At 37.7% G+C, this 21373-nt stretch overlaps 1 protein-coding gene and 1 non-coding gene across 2 annotated transcripts in view; both read right to left on the reverse strand.

Moving 5' to 3' along the window:
- CEP295 (centrosomal protein 295) overlaps window positions 1–21373 on the reverse strand; it is a 43335-nt gene that overhangs the window by 659 nt on the left and 21303 nt on the right. Inside the window, exons 15-28 of the mRNA XM_030963461.1 lie at window positions 20368–20539; window positions 20074–20226; window positions 18476–18589; window positions 13009–13115; window positions 11411–11525; window positions 9583–9816; window positions 7903–8063; window positions 7519–7675; window positions 4816–5456; window positions 4019–4192; window positions 2731–2848; window positions 1777–1983; window positions 1116–1224; window positions 577–676 (exon numbers count right to left, since the gene is read on the reverse strand). Coding sequence (XP_030819321.1) covers window positions 577–676; window positions 1116–1224; window positions 1777–1983; window positions 2731–2848; window positions 4019–4192; window positions 4816–5456; window positions 7519–7675; window positions 7903–8063; window positions 9583–9816; window positions 11411–11525; window positions 13009–13115; window positions 18476–18589; window positions 20074–20226; window positions 20368–20539 — 2562 coding nt within the window. The remainder of the gene's footprint in view (window positions 1–576; window positions 677–1115; window positions 1225–1776; window positions 1984–2730; window positions 2849–4018; window positions 4193–4815; window positions 5457–7518; window positions 7676–7902; window positions 8064–9582; window positions 9817–11410; window positions 11526–13008; window positions 13116–18475; window positions 18590–20073; window positions 20227–20367; window positions 20540–21373) is intronic.
- Window positions 11785–11868, reverse strand: LOC115911902. Its single transcript, XR_004061317.1, has one exon. It is a non-coding gene; the product is annotated as a small nucleolar RNA U2-19 (small nucleolar RNA).

The following is a 21373-nucleotide window of genomic DNA, read 5'->3' on the forward strand; positions in this document are numbered from 1 at the left end:
GACCTGGATTCCGCCATAGTCACAGCCTGTGAGGATTATCCAGCATTTCCTTCCTTTTGGTTGTCTGGGGTGTAACAGAGGAAATGGGGAATAGACAAGCTGAAGGCCCCTTGTTCAACCCTGTTCCACAACAACTGCCATCAAAACCCCACGATTCTTGCATCTTTCAAGTTAAATATGCCCAGAATCTTACCCTACCTAGAAGTAGCCAAAGCAGCCCAAAAAACACCAAACCCAGAATGCTGCCTTAAAATGGAAATTTAGTCATGTATGGACTAAGAAAAAGGCTGCTATTTTTTTGCTACAGACATTACAGCAGCTGCAGCCTTTTTGCTCAAGCCCAGGTCATTAAAAATTTCAGTCTGAGGCAGACATGCCTTCTAGAGAAAACTTGAGCTCAGCTGTTTTTCACAAGAAAATTCTTACATGGGCTGTACCAATGGCATCATTTAACATCCAGACTGGTTTGAGGGTGTCTATTTCAGCTCCATTCACACCACCTCTCAATTGCTCATTGGAAGCTCAGTGAAATCAAGAGACCAAAGGGTAAGAGGACACTTAACAAGCTATCATTACCTTTTGAAACTCTTTAGCCTTTTCTCTGTTTTTAGCATAAGTTTCTTGCCTTGTTTTTTCTTCATTTCTGATTTTTACTTCTGCAAGCTGATTATAAAGTCTGTGAAAACAAAAATCAGTGTCTGGGCAGGAAGGAAGTGGCAAATAGGGAGTAGGTTAACAAACTTAAGGTTTTGCCCTGGGTCAGTTGCTACCAGCTGGAACAATATGACTGCATGCTCCAGTAGTCCGGAATCACTTCAAATTCTTTTTTAGCTGCATCAAACTTGACCCCGTGTCAGCCATTAAGTGGCACAGCTGCCTCAGCAGGGTGACACCAGCAGTGACCTTCCTCAGTGCCACCTCTGCACGGGCATTTCCCAGCAGGTACGTGCATCTAACACACCTGGCTCCTCTCCCACCTCTTCAATGTTAAGCAGCACTGGGTCCAAGCGGAAGAGCACAGACTGAGCAGCAGCTTTCACAGAACACAGATTAACTACTTTTTTCTGTGGTGTTTTTTTTTTTTTTAAATTCTCTCACTTGTGTTCATGCAATACCTGGATGTACGCTGGTGCATTTCAATTTCTCCAGACTTCCTATCCTCTGGAGATGATACTTTCACTTCTCCTACTTTTTTCAACTGACTGGCAAGTGCACCATTTTTTCCTAAGGGGAAAAAAAGAAGCCAAAATATGTCTGTATGTATATCCTAAATTTAAATTGCAAGTTCAGCTAACTCAAAAGCATGAGAGATTTCCAAAGATTTCTAAATGACATGACAAAACCCAAAACAAGCTAGCAGAATGAAGCAATAGAGATGCCATCCTGAGTTAAAATAAATCCCCCCCAGTGTCACTCTTGAGGCTGCTGCCTGTGCTTTGGGCCATCCATGGCTCTCCAGAGCCAACCTCCAAGTCCCCAGGAGCAGGTACTAGAGATGCACCAGTCTGCTAAACATGGCTGCTCTGTGATAAGCAGCTGAGGTTTGCAGAGGCACCTTATGATGATAAGGGTGGGCTGATTGTGAAAGATGAAGAGCCCCCTAAAGGCCTTTACAGCACAGGCAGCCAGACAGTGAGGGAAAACAAACCTCCCTGATTCCCTGAGAAAATAAATAATAACCCGGTTTGCAATAGCAAATATAAAATCTATTCTCTGATACGAGACAGCAATTGAAGGGATACCTAATGCTGTGTCTTGCCCCCCACATAAACCTACCAGAGAGAAGACCAGACTCCTTCTGTCTGCTTCTTAGATTCTCAGACTTTCCTCCTAGAAGCTTTCTTGCTTGCAGCTTTTCATTTTCTCTGTCCTTATTTTTAATTGCTTCTACTCTTTTCAGAGATTCCTGGATGAAATTCTGCTTCCTTTTTAAAAAAGATTTTTGTAAACTTCCGGGTGTAGCTGCAAATTCCAGCAGCATCACTGTGAAAGAAAAGGAAAAGTCTCCACATCTTTCACTTTAAACAATGAGCAGTAAGTCATGCATTTCAAGGTATTTCTAAAATGCTGAGCTCGAGCACTTTCGTAAATGGCATGAGGAGAATGGCACTGAATGATGAGGCATCTTGCAGAACCAGCAGCAGCTCAGACCTATGGAATCCAGTAATAGTCAGCAGGTCTGTGCAGACCAATGCTGTGAGAAATACTGAATCAAAAGCAGCTGGATGCATCAAAACAGGAAGACCTGACAATCCCCAACACAATTAAGTTCTGTGAATTCCTGACCTTCACATTACTGCAGCTCATCTTGGACAAAAAAAAAAAAAGTCAGTTTTTTACTACTGTTCCAGATTACCATCAGAATAGGAAAAAGGACAATTCTTTGGCTATAGGACTTGGGTGACTAACAGAACAAAGGTACATAAATTATGACAACAAATCAGAAAATGGCACATATTTTTTCAAAATTAAGTCATTACAAAATCAAACCAATTTAGTGGTAGAGATTCTGAAGTTTCATGAGAGAGATCCTGGCCCAGGAAGAGACAACTCCATGTGACACACACTAAACCTTGGTCAAAGGTACTACAGGCCAAGCCTGAACAGCAGGATGCACTTACCTAAGTAAAAGCAGCTCTAAGTTTTCCAAATGAGAGGTGTATTTTGTTGATGATTTTAATACTAAAAAAATAATTTCTACTTCAGTGTATTGAAAAACCACATAATTACCTGCAGTTTGATGTGATGGACAGTGACTCTTGTCAGAACTCTGGGCTTTGGGAGAACTGTCAGGCTTCATGAATGCTGAATCATCTGCATCTGGAGTTAGTGGCAAAAATTCTCTCTCCTGTTTCAAATGGATCAGTGATTGGATTGGAAATGCTTAACACGTATGACAAATTTGAGTGAAGCAGTACTACTGTACCACTAGCATAGACCCAGTACAAATAAAATAACATGCTTTTGCCTTTATGCCTGATGCAAAGAAAAATCAGAAATGGATTTTGGTAATAAGTATGAAAAAGCTGTTTCCTAAATAATTTTAAAACTTAACAAAGAACAACAAAAACAAAAACCCCACCCCCAAAAACCCTAAAACCTCAAAAAGCCCAAAAACATCCATTAAAGACTTTTGCCCACCAGATTTCAATTGCGTGTTCTTAATACAGGTCTGCAAATCCAATTTCTTTTCCTTTCTTCCTGCTCTCTTCAGTTCTCCCTATCCCCCTCTTCCTGCTCTGTCTTTTCCCCCCTCTTCCCAGAGGCAGGTGACACCCACTGCAGCAGTACAGCCTCCAGCTGCCAACCTCCACCTCACCCATTTATCAGCTACTTGATAAAAACCCATCCTTAGACACTTTCAGGAATTCTCCAGATGGCTCTTGCAATTAGTGCATGTAATCTGTTCATCTAAGAGACTCAGTTCTACACTGTAGACACTGGTTCTGCATCAGTGCTTCAGCACCCAAACTATGGTCTCACTACAGCCCACCCCTCTGCAGTTTACAACAGCCGTCGCTTTATATAAGCAAGCAGCAAGAAGAACACCATAGGTTAATTAAGTGTGGCAGTTCTGATGAGCTGATTCATTTTCCCTCTAACTGCTGTTGCAGTCTGGTATGGCTCCATCCTCACAAGGTGAAGGGATTCTCCTTTTTTTTCCTGTCTAGTTCGTAGTTTTCATCTTATCCCACACTCTCATTCAGTTTTCAACTAGTAAGATACAGTTCAGTCTTGCAAACACAGCAAGATGGTTTTGTTTTTTGCAGCAAGTCTTCCCAAACTCTATCTAGGTCAATATGACAAGGTAGTGACTCTAAGGAATATCCCAAATTTAGGATCTATTCCATCTGTCTGGAAAACACAACATCAAACCAAGATGATCCAAAGCAATTACAAAACTTGGAGAACACAACAACCTCTTGTTTTTCAACAGTGGATTAACTGATACAGTGGGGCCTCTCCTTACTGTGATTAATACTAAGCTCAAACCAGAATCACATTAGATAATGCTCACCTCAGTATAAACATTACATTCAGACTGATCCACACATGCTGAGTTATCCATTGCATCCTCCTTAATTTTCTCTTGGTTAGGATGTTCAATGTCTGATTCTACAATACTGATGTCATTGGAGCCTACCAGAGTGAGCTCAGGTTCTTCCATAATACCATGCCCTGACTCAGTCTCCTAGAAAATAAATTAATCAAGACATCAGTAAGGAAAAAAAGTAAAAACCCAGTATTTTCAGCAATTAGCAACAACTGCTGTCAGGAAAAGGAAGCTCATTTAACATATAGAAAAATTCATATATCAGAATTTGTATATCAGAATTCAAAAAGCTGAAACAAATAACCCAAAGCAACCAAACAACTACAAAAGCTCCCTGTCTCCACGAGTCTAAATTAATTAATTCTAGGGTTTTTTTTTTAAGCTACATCAACGCTATTTCTTTAAGTTTGCTTATGCTTTGGTTAATTTATTTACCTCCTTCAGGCTTCTAAATGGAGCCAGGGGCTGTTCAGTGAGCTACCCATGCCATGTAACCCAGCTGCATGAGCTCTATCACTTGGTGCTAAGAGAAGGAGATGCAGTAGGGATGCTACAGCTCCTCCAACCACTGTGGGAACTCAGCTCATTTAAACTACTACTAATTATCTCAGTGCTAGGATCTGGAAGAAGGAGTAGGCCAAAACTCCAGGAAACAGGAACTAGAAGGGTAAAACCAACATTTGTCAAGCTTTCGGATATAAAAGGTCTAAAGGAACTTTGTAACAACAAAATCCCTGCTTTTGGAAATCTGTTCTACTCACCCAGACTGGAATATGACATGAGCTTCTGGGCACAGGATGAGAATGTTTTTCATGTCCTTGGAATAAAGAACTGTTCTGCTGTACAACAGGGTGCAAATGGATGTCTGAGTCTTCCAAGTTGGTTTCTCTGAGAACCCTCAGAGATTCTTGTCCTTCTGGAAAGCTCTGATCTGGCTCCTCTATGTCCATATTGCATTGAGAATGCAGCTCCACAGCTTTATTTACTTCATCTACATGAACTGATTTTTCAGGAAGCTTCACATCCTTCTTATCAAATGCCTCCAAAGGTAATTTTTCAGAAGACACAGTCTCTTTTACTAACTGCTGAGGGAAAGTTTCATCCATTGTAACTGGTATGGGATCTAGTTGATAAAATGATTTTTGCTCTTCCAGGTGAATCAGACTTTTGTTCTGCAGATCTTCCACTGAACACTGGAGATTAATACATCTCACACTTCTTGACAGCTCTTCATATCCACTTGTAGGTGAAATACAGCTCTCATTGCCTCTGTTTTTAATTCCAGGGGCTTGTTCAAAAGGTCTCTGTGACACAATGTTCATATCCCCTGGCTGATCAGCATTCTGACAGTCATCACTCAGAGTAGATTCTAATTGCAGTGGGTGAAAAGATTCTTCAGATCCTGTTTCAAAAATTGTCAGTAGTCAAACTTATTGCTAGAAAACAGAATTTCCACTTTAAGTCTCTCTATAAGAAGACTTTTCAGTAATGTATAACCAGAAGTCTAGTAAAAAGGAAGAAACATTTTGTTTAAAAAACTGCTAAAGCTTCCTCAAACATAATGCCATTAACATTACAGAAAATTATTCCATCACTGTACACAAAACTTCAAGAAACAACACTTGCTGCTTCTTAGAATATGTTTAGGGATGGACTTTGTGATGGTGCTGACATAGCTACACTGGAAGTCAGAACATTTTACAGCTTATACTCTGTAAATGGAAGCCCTCTGAGTCTCTTTTGGGCCTGCAACAAAGTCTCTAAACCAGAAAGAAAACCATTACTTGGGCAGAAAATCTTCAAAGTAGAAAGCAACATTCAAACTGCAACAGAGACCACTATTCCTATAAGGTACAGTATTGCACCCTAAATTATCTTTCTTTATCTGAGCATAGAAGTCAAGACGCCACTTTCCCCCAGAAGAGGCTGGGAAAGGAGAAAGACTGGGTATCAACATAAATTATTGGGGAGGCATTTCAGCAGGACAGCATGTGCCAAATAGATAACAGTGTTGTTTAAATCACTTTTTTTTGTCCTAAGTTTGCTAGTATTGGTTACACAGACTCCAGCATTGTACTATCACCAGGCTTTTTATACACATGGAAAGTGCCACAGAAACCTTTAATGGCTTCCTTTAGATATTTTTTTGCATTCTTTGATACACAGAAAATATCTCGTTTTACATGTATAAAGGATATTCTCTGCTGATAAATAGCAGTTAATGGGGAGGGGAGAATTCCACTGCAACATCAGTCATCAAAAGAAAATTCTCTGGATGATGCATTTGCATATCAGCCTTCCTTGAACAATCCAAAACAGTTTTTACTTGCTTCGTTTTTGGTTATGTTATTTTTCTTCTCCTTTTAAAGCACAACAATAACTGGTTTGGGATTATGAAAACACTTAAGAGATTGGAAGATTTTGCAGTTAAACCACAAAGATTCTGTCATAAGCAATTTAGAAACAGAATGGTTTGAAGTTAGAGTGGAGCTTCCTAAATCCTATTTGTTGTGACTGCAATCACAACATCTTGAAGTGTCAACCTCTTCTAGCACTTTTTATTACTTTGCAAGTCACAAATATAACTGACCAATAACATTTACAGTATAACTACATCTATTACTTAAACTATTGTGCCACACTTCCTGTTCAGCTTTTTGCTGGAGCATCTTGAAACACTGATACACCTGATTCTTGCTACAGAAATATTTAGATTGCTACTAGCCGCATTTGGAATTTTTAGAATTTAGAATTACATGAAATATCAAGTTAATTTAAATTTAACTGCAAAACATCACAAAATATTTTTCATGCTATAGTTAACTTAATCATAAACTTCCAATCCACTAAATTAATTATAACACTGTAGCTCAAAAGTTACTGTCATATCCTCCACTTTATTTTGTAGACAGGTAAGGCAGTAATCAAACCAAGAACCACAGTGTGCAGTATAGTGCTGTGACTTAACAGTGGGAAAGGAAAATGGACTTGTTTCTTGAAGAACACAATGTATTTAAAAGACAAATGACTCAGTTCAGAGAGACTCTAACACATGAACAAAATTTTAATCAATTTTTGGGACCTCCTTACTTTACTCAAACTTACAAAGTAATGGAAATACATTAACAAATACTTGAAAAAGGACAGTTTCAGCCAGAGTTGCTATTTCTTTGCCAACCAAATCACCACAGAAGGAATAATTAACATAATATCCATTACAGTGACTTGAATACCTGGTCTGCTTTTGTATCACAGTCATAACTGCTTAAGAAATGAACTTTAAAAAATTTAGGAGTTCTCCCATTAAAGGTGGTGGAGGAGACCGTGTGTGAGAGTGCAGTGGAGTTAAGACATTTCAAAGCAGGGCTGAGAGAAGTGAGATCTGTCCCCACTTCAAACCCACACTAAGGGCTGGTATTTATACACTGTCACAAAGCTGATTTTGAAAACTACACTGAACATACCTAGAGTAACATTTTCTCTAACCGACCCTTCTTCTGATGAAATGTTTTGCCCATTTGTTTCAAGACTAGAAGGCAGACTGCTTCTTTGTCTCTTCAGACTGGAATTTTCTTCTAGAAATGCAGACACATCTGGACTTTCTGTAGAAAATTCTGAAGTCTAGTGGCATAAAAAAATTGATTTAAGATTAATTTTCTCAGAAATATGAAGGATAAAAAGAAAAAGGTAGTTTTTGATTTTTGGATTATGTTTCTGCTACAACCAGCAATCTACATACACAAAAAATACACTGTGTTTTTTTCTAAATAGCATAGGGATTATACATTTAAATCTTACAAAAATCTTCAGCCAAAGCATTTCCTCCACCAGAGTTTTTTCTGCAGTACCTTGCTAAATTCTCTACTGTGTTGGGAAATTCTGTATTGAGAACAGGATGATGATGATGATGTATCGAAGTCAACACTTGGTTCCAAAGGCTGAAAGATCTGGTGATGGAAGTTTGGAAAAGGTCCCTCCATTTCAGGAAAACAGAGTTCAGTTGCAAGAGCTATAAGAGAAGAGGCTATTTTAAAAACAAACAAACATTACCCACACCCCAAAACCAAAATAAAAGCAAACAAAAAACCTCCAAAACCTCCAACAATGGACATAACATGAGTTGTTTCTATGTACAGTAAATACAGCCTATAGAATTCTGCTGGTATACAAATACCAGATGAAAAATAAAATCTTTACAGCACCCAGTTCTTTGACACAATGCAGATATAAAAAGCAATAAGTAAGTGCTACCCTGATTCAATTTTATTATTCTTTAAATGAAAAGGTGAAGTCTATAAGTTCTCTGCTCAGCTCCTGTGAGATTGCCTCAGAAGTAGTGTGGGTTTCTCAGTATAAAACTCACAACAGAACAGGACCAATGAAGAGCCACAAGGATGCTTAGAGGATGGATGTAGCACATGATATTCAAAGAGCAGCTAAATAACTGAGTGTGTTCAATCTTAAAAGAAGAACTAGAAGTGTGAGGGAAGTGGTACAAAAAATGTCTGCTGTCTATTAACTCATAAGAGGTACAGTACAGAGAATCCTAGAATGGTCTGGGTTGGAAGGGACCTTAAAGATCATCTAATTCCAAACCCCTTGCTATGGGACACCTTCCACTTGACCAGTTACTCAAAGCCCCATCCAGCCTGGCCTTGAACACTTCCATGGATGGGGCATCCACAACTTTGGGCAACCTGTACCAGTACCTCAACACTCTCACTATGACTGATTTCTTCTTAGTATTTAATCTGAATCTGTCCTCTGTCAGTTTAAAGAAAATGCAGTCTCTTTGAACATGCAAGAAAAGAAAAAAAAAAAAAAACAAGAAAAGAAGAAAGTTATTAAAATGTTGCTTAGTGGTATAGAATCTTTGTCTTTGGAGATACTGAGAACTTGCCTGGACAAGCCCTTAAGCAACCAGGTCTAAGTTGGCTCTGCTGTGAGCAGGAAAGAGAATTTGGGTCACATAACTAGAAGGTTCTTCCAGGTCTAGATTAATCTATAATTATATGATTTGAGGTTTTCAAACATTCTAGGAAGAAGCGATTTGAATTAAATCTTCATGATTGCTAATAACGATGTTCTTAGTTTTCATGAATGGTTACATTTTTCTAGAGAGCATAAAATTCCCACCAGCCAGTCAGAGTTTTACCAACTATGTGACCCCTTGTGAACAATGAAGTATTATATAGTATTTCTGTACCCTCCTGAAGTGAAAGCTGTGCATAAACAAGTGACAAAAATGGCACAGGTAGAAAGCAGCCCAGCCACAGTGGCAGGAAGCTGCAAAGAACTGACAGAGACGCAGTCAGTCTTTTTTTTTCTGCACTAGATAATCTTTGTGAACATATATCTAACACCAAGCTCCAAGAACATCAAAGTATTGAATTCTTGCATGTACAATCCTTACTGACTTTAAAATGTAAATTGAATATAAATAATACAGACCAATGCCTAACACTGAGCAAGCTCCTCATTCTGTATGATCAGAGAGCAGCACAAAAATGCTATGAAATAATGAGTACCTTGGAAATGTGTATTGTCCTCTGAGTAAGAGTTCAAGTTCCCAGTAGGTCTCCCCAAGATCTGCTGTATCTGGTTTTCTTTATAAAAACACATCTTTCCTTCAGACAACCGACTTTCAGACACTCCAGACAATATCTCTTGCCTCTGCTGCATGGTAAAAGGAAGCGAGGAGTTCCAAGGGTGGCTTCCCGTTTTTCTCACAATTCCAGCTTCTCTTCTATCAGAAGATAATCCTGAAACAATAAGTTAGATGTTCACAGTTATGCATACAAACCACTTGCATTACATCATTTGAAAAGACAGTGCTTAGCATCCTGAAATATTCAGAGAATTGTGGGGTTTTGTTTCTTTAATTGTCTCCTGTCAACGCTCCTACAAAAACCTTACCACACATTTTCACAAATGCAAGTTGCTAATATCTAATTAGAGAAGAGTCAGTACACAGCACTTTTACAGCCTAGCACCTTTACAGAATGTAGACTTAGGCAATACTGAAATAACATCAGAAAAGAATTAATACTGCTATTTTATGCTAACTCGCACACCTTTACCTCCTACTGCATATAAATGTGTCAATCCTTCCATGTGATCTTGAATATCTTCATGACATCCCACAGTGGTTTTATTTTTGCTCAAACAGAAATTGCTTTATATCAACACTAGAAATCTGATGGATCAAGACAACCAAACTCATGTTCCTAAACAGTACACCAATGCTTCTTAATCTATATCTTTATTATTTATAAGCTTACAGAAGAACTGCACAAAGATACCAGAAAAGGTCATTACTAAGCACTGAGTGTATGGTGAAGACACAGCTAGACTTGAAAAAATTTATTTAGTCAAATAACTTCTAGTATTTTTCTTCAAGAAAAAAATCTGGTATTTTTCTTTCCCAACTAAAGAATGGAGAAGAAAAATTTCAAGAAAATTACCTTAGAAATGACTTTAGCTTTCTTACATCAATAAAACACAGGTGTGTCACTTGAGTTAGAAAGCTTACTACTCAAAATAACATCTGTTTGAAAAATTAGGGTTAAAATGAGCCATTGAAATCTCAGGCTGTAAAAACTGTAATCTTCAAAAATTGATTTATAAACATGGAATAACACATATACATACTTTTCTTAAGAAATCAGATGCATGTCAGAATAACCCAATATTATACCTCAAAGTAAGTAAAGCCAAGGGTCACTATCTAATCAATTTCAAACTCAATTCCATGTTGATAAGTAATACTGTCAGGAGCACTTACGTACTTTAATTATAAAGGAATTCGTTTTGATTTTATGAAAAACTAACAACATCAAGAGGCAGACTACAGACAAAAAATAGTAAGAACACATATTTCCCAGAAAACTATTAAAAGTCAATATGGGACTCAAATAATATTTTCACAAATAAGTCCTTAAGAATTACTGTGGTGACAAGCAGATACTGGAACAAGTCTCTTAACTGCAAGACAATCATAGCTCTGCAATAATCCATGATATATATTGATTAGGAAACTTTTATCAGTGTATCATTTTTAGAACAAAAATTGCTGCTTGAAAGCTGCTAGTGTTACAGCTGCATAATAAAACTCAAAATATCCTTTGCCAAAGCAGATGTATAATAATATTAAATTATTGTATTAGTAAAAAATTATAAGCACCTAAGAAAACATTCTCGTTATACTCAACTCTGTAAGATGCATTAATCAACCTTTGGTGAAGTTTGACATAAGTTTATTTCAGAAGAACTTATGTTTGGTGTGTTAGACCCATTCTGCCATAAAATTAAACCACAATTTTCCTTCTACAAGAACAACAAAACCTGAACACTCACCAGTGTCAACAGGGCTTGCATTCAACATTTCACTGGTTGAAAAGGTGCCAGTGGAAACTGTTGAAGTTACATCACAGGGTATTCGTTGCATGAAAGCCTCTGAACCAGGCACTTCCTAGGATAAAATAACACACCTATTATTACCATGTATTCACATGGTCAGAAGTAAAGCTGTAAACCCACACATTCTATTCTGAGCTCAGTTCAAGTGTAGGAGCCTTCATGCTTTGCACAGTCAGGCAAATATAGATTCATCCTTGCTCAGTACAACACATTCACACTCCATGTCCCAGGCACATCACCCCCCAACAGCCCCCTCCCCTCTCTCTCATACACACACACACACATTCACACACTCACTCTCATATAAAGCCTCTCAGAACTGCATATAAATCATGACACCTGGAAGATTGTTTTATCTTCTGGTGGTCAGATTTGGCTATTTCTCATCACAGACCCACTTCAGTTGAATTGTGGATCTCAGAGGGACATACATGCAAAACATTAAAAACTCATGAACTTTATAAGTACTTTCAATATTGAGCTTTTTGCATACAGGAGACTTAAAGCCTAATTCTATGAAATTAAACTAAAATATACAAAATCTTCTAAAGCATTATCTTCTTTAAATGTAAGGTAAGCTCTATAAAGTTACGAAGCAGATAATGAGGGTTCTTGTACTTCAAAATTTTGAAGAATTAGATGTGAACAGTTCTTCTCTGACTTAAAATGTGCCCTAAAAAATCTAGGAAACCCTTCTGCTACATTTTTCATTATGTACTACTCTATATATATATGTATTTAACATACACATGTAGAATATTTACATCCAGAGGTACTTTTATAAATCAATGTCATACACAGCATGGTTTAAATACTGTTTTTATCTGCTACCAAAATGATGGAATATTTGAAGTACAGAAAGGGGGGAGACTGGCGCTGGTTTTGGCAAGGCTTTTAACACTCTCACAATATTTTATAATCCCAGTTTGGATGTTGCAACCTGGATGGATGGACAGTAAGAAGGGTAAAAACCTGGCTGGATAATCAGGTTCATATATCAGTGACTAAAGGGTTACACACTCTGTGGAGGTGAGGAACAAGTACACAGGGCACACACTGGGTATTTGGCAATGACCCAGAGGAGGTGACACCACACTTTGATCAAATTTGCAGACACATGAAGTCAGGAAGAGCATCCCATGCACTGAGCAGCAGTGCTGGTATCCAGAAGGACCTCTGAGGCTGCCTCTACAGGAATGGTATGAAGCTCAGCAAGGGCAAAGTCCAGCACCTGGGAAGGAAGAAGCCAGAGCACCAGTCCCAGCTGGGCCTGCCTGGGGAGCAGCACTGTGAAAAAGGAGTCTCAGCAAGCTGAGTGTAACCCATTGTGTGCCCTGACTGAGGAGCAACAGCATCCCATGCTGTATGAACAGGATCAGAGCCAGAAGATGCACCACAGTGGTTACCTCTTTACTTGGTGCTTGTTTTACTGCTGCATTTAGAATATGCTCCCACTCTTAGCCACCCAATACGAGAAAGAAAGATTACATCACAAAATAAAGAGTGAGTTACATGATTATTTTGTTATGACCAACCGTATTATCAAGCCTCAGTGATGGTCCAGAACTTGTTCTAAGCCTCTCTCCACCTTCAGGAGCAACAACCGGTGAATCTTGAGACACTTGAGAATCCTGGGACTGGGCTGAACACAAAAGTAACGGAAGCAATGAGGAACCAAAATCCATTTTCGAATTCATAGTGAGCAATGCACAGCAGAGGGCAGTAACACTCCACTGCTGCTGGCCTCACTCTGCAGGCACTGATTCTGCCCAGCCTTAACCACTTTCACCTACACAGCACTTTTTGCTGCACCACACCACCAATTTCATCAGCGACCTGTGGTCCTTGACACACCTTCCTAGAATTTCTAACTACCACAGAGCAGACAGGAAGAGCTGGAAATTCATGTTTTGGCTTAGCAGAATGAAACATGGCTTTGCCAGTGTTATCACAATCATTTCATGGGAGTGGGGGGAATCCTTTACAATCTACCATTACAGTGAATACAAAGAAAAGCAGGAATTCTAAGTGAGTCAGAGAAACCAGAAGAACTGAATTGCTTAACTATAGCATGACTAATACCATGGAACTGAGTCACTTCTGCCATAATGCTTTTACACATGAAAGTAAGATCAGTATCTGCAAAAAAAACACCACAGCAGCACCCAAAAAATGCAATTTCTGCATTCAGTGCTGATAAGCACCTTCAAAGTTTGACAATTCTATGATTATAAGTTAACTGTCACAAACAAATACATATTATTATTTCCAGTATAGTTTTCAAGAAAGAAGTGCTAAGTATGAAACTGAAATTAAACACAAGTGAAGTAGGCATGTTTTCTCCCAATTCTAAAAAGGCTGCTAATGACAGACATTTCAAATCCCCAGCTTTTATATGACTCTCTACTTAGGTAGATCTAAATTTTTCTGAATCCTAACACTGGTTTGTACTTTGTGTATGCTGAAACTCAACTTCTTACCAGATGGCAAACTCTGGTTGTTCTAATTCATACTATAAAAAAAGGGAAATGTTTCCTCTCTAAAGCAACAACATCAATGGACTGATATGATATGACAATAATAAAGATTGTGTTCTCAATAAATATGAAGCATTTTGAAACTCATTTCAGGGAGAGGAAAAAAAATCCAAGCTTTCTTATAGCCACTATTATCCAGTAGACATCTAGGAGAAAGTACAAAACATAAATGGAAATACATCTAAAACACAGTTATTTAGAGGTCAAGTACTCAGCTCAAGTCTGCTCCTCTTCCTTGGAGCAGGATACAGGAGACAGAGGATGCTGGAAATGAGCAGGGCCTTCAAGAAAATTCCTTGAAGAAGCATGAAAATTGCAATCATCTAATCAATTGCCATTTAAATATCTCCATAAGAGAAAAAATGCATAGCACAAAAGATTGCTAAACCTAAAGTAATAACAAGAAGCAGCGTCTAGAAATGGCTGTCAGACGTTCAGAAACTAGAAATAGACTATTTATCTTAAAATTTAATAAAAAAGTAAATGCTGGAGCAAGCTACCACATAATTCTCCATTTCTTGATACCTTTCCATCAACACTAGAGATACTTTTCTGAAAGAAGTTATTTTATTTTCTCTAGAATATCACCAGGACAGGCAGTCATTCAGGACACACTAGAGATGAGATTCAAGCATTTAATAATCTCTTGTATATAAATTCTGTGGACAGCTATGTTACAAATATTTAGTTACTGAACTGCAATAACCTGCACTGTTCTTGTGATATTAATATCAGGGATGAACAGTATCAATTTCATGCTATAAACCAAACTACTTAATTAAAAATCCATGCTCATATCCCATGACTTTATTATATTAATATCTGTAAAAATCCTGTATTTGGTGATTCATAAAGGAATTTTTCAGTCTTCTCTCCCAACTCTAAAATAATAGTGCAAGGTTCTTGTTCCTCACAGCATCCTGATATCAACATGGGACTTTCATGTTTTAACTTTCTGGCCACTACAATCACAAAGAACTGATGTTCAAAAGCTGAATCTGCAGTATCTCAAATGCTTACTTTTACTCCCAAGAGGAATGGCAGTAAAATAGCAGCAATTATTTTAGGGTGCAATTTGAAAGACAAATGACCAAAAATCCAATCAGTGAAGACAACATAAAAACAGGGCTTAGTCCAAATCCAAACATGTAGACAAACAAACAAACAGAAGCTAAACTGGTAACGGAAAAGACAGTCTGTTGAAATGCCAAATTATGGACAACTATTTGTGATTACTAAAGATAAACTGAAATATTAGGTTAGCCTGGATCACAAAATAAAGTTGTGCTTGGAATAACATCCCTGTACACAGTAGCAACACATGAAGATAATCACATCTGGAACACTGCTCAAGGGAACCACTGCAGATACACAGAGAGACAAGCCTGATGATGTGCCCCTCAAGGAAGACTGTGGAAGAGGCGTATGTATCAAACCTAATCACTAGTTGCAGGCTGACTTCCTAAGGAAATGAGGTTTATGCAATCAAACTTGCCTGTCTCAGCTGCAGGATTACTCTGTAATTACCTATTAACAGTTTTGAATTCTATTGGCCCATTCTAGCCAAACAGGATTGGAAAGAACATCAAATGTCCAAAGTTCCCAACTCATCCTATCAATGCATCAGTGGCATGTAAAAGAGCAACTCAGATTTTAGACTCATTGGTGGCACTCATGGCAACATCACTTCAGCAGTTACCTGTTCTCTGGCTGCAACCAGCTGATCAGTTTGTGTAGCACTTGCAACCACTCAGTACTGAGCACAGAGACTCATCTCCCCTAACCACAAGGAATCCTTAAGACCCATTTTACAGACATGGCTGCCCTTAAATTTGAGAGGCAAATTATATAGGCAGCTAATTACAGACTTTTCAAAACAACTGCCTGTTACCCAAGGCAACTCTCCTATCAAAGGAAACTCACCTCTGCTGATAAAGCATCTGCATGTAAAAAGCAGACTTACCAACTTTTTATTTTCATCTTTTATTTATGATTTGAAAAAGCATGTGAGCAGTGACTAGGGATTTGTACACATCTAGTGGTTCTGTAATCATGAAAGCAGTACAACTCCTAAGTTGTAAAGACTTATATTATCTGGTCAAAGGTTCAAACCAGCAAGAACATTACTGCAAAGAACAAGGTCAAGGATCACACAAAGCACGCATTTGCTCTTACCTGTAGAGATACAATTACATCTTGAAAACATGAAAAAAATGCAAACATGTTCTTGTAAGAATCAAGTACCAAAAAATATTTAAAAACCAAAATAAATAAAAAATCATAACCAACAACCTAAAATTAACCTTAACTTTTCCCTTCAGAAACTCTGTATTTAAAGTGCAAGGGGCTGTAGATTTTCTTGCTGAAATACCACACTAGTTACTGAAACTACCAGAGAGAGCCTCACAGCCTATATGTTTTCAAGATTATTGCTGGCACTTTTGGTTGCTGATCTGCTCAAGAGGGCAATCCTCTTAAACACATAATCACAGAAAGCTTCGGGGGTTTTTTCTTTTAATATAGATGTTCACATAAAGTTTCCTAATCCTCTTACATAAACTATTGCATTGTTCATATACAAAAGTCTATAATGTAAAAATGCACTACACCAAGACATTTTATATTAATTTGGTAACAGCTGCTCTAGCAATGGTTCTACAACTTACTCAGAAAAATACAAGTCTTTTCATCAAATATTGTTAAAAGACAAAATGTTTTCATGATAATTGAAGTTCAAAGATAGATATACTTCAAAATGGGCATTCTGAGAAATAAACAGCTGAAGGGAAATGAGCTTATATGTACTTATTCAAAACAACTCCAATTCCAAGTAAATCATATTGAATTGGAAATGATGTCTCAATGCAAACAAAATGAAAAATTAAAGCTTTGGGCCAGTGATGAAATTTCTAGCAAAACCAGGATATGTATAGTACATAGCTGTATTGCTTGTAACAACGGGCATATGAAAGCTGCTAAGTTTCTGAGAACTCCTCTGCAGCTCCAGTAATATTTTAGATGGATACTGAAAACTGTACTGGACCATGCAACACTGTCATCTTGTAATAACCTTCAGATTGCTTTAGTGAATGTTTTACAAACTAGTGATCTTTGTTCTTTTATAAAGCCAGTCAAGTTACCCATAACATGCTTAGTAGGTTTCAATGTCCTTGTAACAAAACTTTCTAACAAAAATTCTTTTCTTGATAACCAAAACAACTTGTTTTATTTTATGGAATCAGAATAACTCTGCCACCTATGAACATGGCCTGTCCTCAAAGGTATCCTTGTTCAGTAAAAGCTCTTCACAGACAGACGAGAATAGAGCTAAAGCAGTCCTTACAATATTACACTGCTGCTCCTTTTGACATATTCAGTGGAGCATGGGAAAAGCCTATGATGGCTACTAGAAGAGATCAAAGCAGAACGGACCTCTCTTGAATACTGGCTATGCACAAACTTTTCCCAGACAGGACAGCTGTCACAGCTACTTGAAAATTCCAGGTGTCTGGCTCAGCTCTAGCATTGTATTAGTCTCACTAACTGAGAGTCAAGGCTAATGCACTGTGAGCTGATAGTCACAACTGCCTAATTAACCAGAAATTGCAGATACAAAATAATTACCTGACACCAAACAAGGTAACAGATCACAAGGAAATGGAATGAAGCTGCATTAGGGTAAGCTCAGACTGGACATTAGGAAAAGGTTTTTCAGTGAGAGGGTGGTTAGTCACTGGGACACATTCCCCAGGGAAGTGATCATAGCACTAAGGCCATCAGAGTTCAAGGAGCAACTGGGCAGTGGCTTAGTTTTAGGTAATCCTGGGAGAAGCAGGGAATCACACTCAACGAACCTTATAGGTCTTTAAATTTGAAATATTCTACAATTCTCAATTTTCGTGTCTGTCACACCTACGACATTATTCTTTCCAAGTTTTCTTGAGCTGATAAGATCTCAGCCTTCTATTTTTTGTCCCGACCATATTTATAAGTAATTTCTTATGCACACTGATCTTTCAATGGACTTCTAGATCAACACAGTAACAGTCCGGAAGTCTTTTTAAGCACTGGTTTCCCTTCTATCAATACAGGAATCACTGGGTACTGAATCAGGAATGGCACTGGTCTACCCAAAATAGGTTCCCGCCTGGAATACCTGCAAACCTTTACAAGTCTAAAGGTTACAGATGAAAAGCACATGCCCTGGACAAGAAACTGTTGACCAGCAATGAAGTGGCCTGCAATGTGGACTTGTTACCAGAGTGGTAGTGGATCACAAAAACCCAAAAGACAAAACCTCATTCATTTTGAAACAAGTGCTTATTGAAACACCCTTTTTAATACTCAAAATTCAATGGCACTGCAGGTTCTTTAACAGTCAGATCATATTCTACAAATAAACAGCAGCAAAATCAGCAATGTTGAATGGCTGAATGGCGTTCTTGAAGGGAGAGGATTTCCTCACCTGATTCACATGAAGTTTCAGCAGCCATCATCAGCAATTCTTTTAATAATCTTCCTGGTGGATTAGTTTGCCTTGGACTTCCATTGGAGGCATTTCCTTCATAGCTTGTTATGCCTGAGGGAAAAATACCTTCATGAAGAGCATGACTGATGTTTCACACATGCAAACTCCCAAGAGGTTGAAATCTGAGCAGTTTCTCTAAAACCATCATCTGTTTTATCTGGATTTAAAACACCTGCAATCAGTTTAGGTATAAAAAGGAAGCGTTTTGCACTTCATGAGGAACATTAAGATGCACATTCTATTCTATAGAAATAAACTGCGGAATTTGTATGGTCTCCATTTTAATGAATTTAGCCAGATCACATCAGTCTATGCATTATACAGAGTGAAAGATTATGCAGCTCATAGACTTCTCAAACACTGATTCCTAACTCCACCAAATTATTTCTTAAAAAAAACCTCAAACTAATTTTTTCACACAGCAAGCCCAAGAAAACTTGCAGGAACTTCTCCAGACCCAGAGGTAATACAGCTTCTCTGCTCTAGTTTAAAGATTTCTTTCTCTGCAACCCAGCCCACAAAACAGCCCTTTCTGGCCACCCAATCCAATAAAAATCTCAACATTTTACTACCTACTATTACCAATGGTTTGATAATATAAGAATAAATCACCTATGGATCATAACAGTACTATACAGCTAAGTTTAAGTTACTAAGCCAAGTGTTTTCGAGAACATATTCTTCCATCAAAACCTTCCCCTACAGAACTTGCTATCTAATCAAGGTATCAAATAGGTCCAACAAGAATTCTTCTGCACAAACTGACTAGTATTGACTACTTTTCTTTAATTGAAGGATGTCCCATATCAGCTGTTTCATTATTTTGCAAGAATGCCAGCCTGACTAGCCTATAATTTCTCACATTGTTCTGCTGTGCCTTTTTAAGAACACAACATAAAAAGCTTTGTAAAATACACATTACATTTTAGATGTGAAGAGACACTGAAAAAAAATTAAATGTTTACCTTTAGAAAACACGAGTTTGTTGTACCTGTTAAATAATATTCCTTACAGAGAATTGCAAAGCATTGCCAGCCGACTTTAACAAATATATTTATAAAATTTTTATTGCTCTCCAAGTTTTTGCAACAAGTATTGTTAAGTAGAAAAAAAATTTTAAAAGATGGCCTAAAAATTTCTGTAGAAGCTTGATACTAACACCTTACTTGAAAGATTTCACAGTCACTTACTTGGTATAATCAAAAAGCAAACCTTTAAACAAAATCTACCAAGTTCTCTTTAGACTTACTGTAAAACTGCCTATTAACACAGATCCTGCCCAAAAGAAATATCAACAGGGAACTCAGGCCATAGAGTAACTGAATTTTCTTTTCCTGGTGTTTAAATTTTGTTTAAATTATGTTTTTCTAGACAGATACTCACAAAAGAATACTCTTCTGAACTACAACTTTGCCAGTATAAATTATACTTTAAGAAAGGCAACAGTATCAGCTATAATTTCCTAATAATCTCAAAGATTATATCCCTCCAATCTGTTACTCATAACAGCACTTATTACATATTTTATACTTTACCTGCCAAAGAGAGGCTGCAATTCTTCGGCGTGTCTACCTCTGGTATAACACTAAGTTCATGCTGTTCCAAACCAAGACCTAACTTGACTTTTGTCACTGGTGGTTTGGAAGATCTCCATTTCTGTTCTCTACAGAGAACTTTCTCAGGTTGTTCTGCAAAACAAAGTTTAGTATGTTGCAATAATATGTATACAAACACACACACTCCTCAAATAACTTGGAGAGATGGAAGAGAACTCCAACTCAGCTGTACAGCAATAAAAATTATAATGAAAAACAAAACAACAGCCTTACCAGTTTGCTCAACTGGGCCAATGCATCGTGAAATTGTTTCACTTCCATGAAATTTACTCCTGCCACAATTCTCTTGCTGGTAGTTTTCTGAGACTTGGAAGAAGTCAGTTGTCTTAATCCTGACAGGCTTTTGTGCCTCTGTCACTTCTTCATTTGCGCACATATACCTCACCTGAGAAGGGAAGAAGCAGTTTTATATAAGATTATATTTATATTCATTTATCAAAAGAGCATTTTCTCTTGTGTGTATTCCATACAGGACAATATTGAGCACACTGAGAAAGCAGTTCAATTATGCAGGATACCAGACAGATCTGCTTAGCTCACAAAAACATTTGGACATGGAGGTATTTTACTGAGCTCTACAAACCTAATGTGCTAAAACACATTTAGTTAAATTTTCAAGGCCTTTGTGAAATTAGATCAGAGTACTCATCATTTTTAACAGGAGAAATTCCCAACAAGTCTGCTTTTACTTTTTCAGCTCCTGAATTCAAGAATTTTAGCTGCTTGGGAACTGCAAAATCAAAAGCCAGGAACTGTAGGGAACAGTTATTCCTCTAAGATGGCTTCTGTTTAAAAAAAAAAAACAAAAACACAAGAAGAGGCAAAGGGAGGCTCTTTATAAGCTCAAAAATAAACTTGGATTTTTCTTCTGTTACTGAGAAACAAGCAAATTACAACTCGAGTCTGCAGCAGCCAAACCAGCTTCATAGTGGGCACACACAAAAAGACAAGCTTTAAAAATTATCTATTCAAGATGTTTATGATATCCTTTCAGGTATTACTTATGTATTTTTAATACAAGGGCTGCTTAACACATAGAGGTGCATTTACAGATATGAAGACAACTCTACCTACAGGTATTTCAGACAACAATTTCAATAGGCATTATGTTCAGAGACCAAGCACAGACCTTCACAGTATTTCTGTTAGACTTAATAAAACTGTGCTCTCGGAGCTTTACAGAGGAAAAGCACTGATTAGAAATCAAAAGTCCTAATTG

This window comes from Camarhynchus parvulus, chromosome 1 (genome assembly GCF_901933205.1).
Source record: "Camarhynchus parvulus chromosome 1, STF_HiC, whole genome shotgun sequence".
Classification (NCBI taxonomy): Eukaryota; Metazoa; Chordata; class Aves; order Passeriformes; family Thraupidae; genus Camarhynchus; species Camarhynchus parvulus.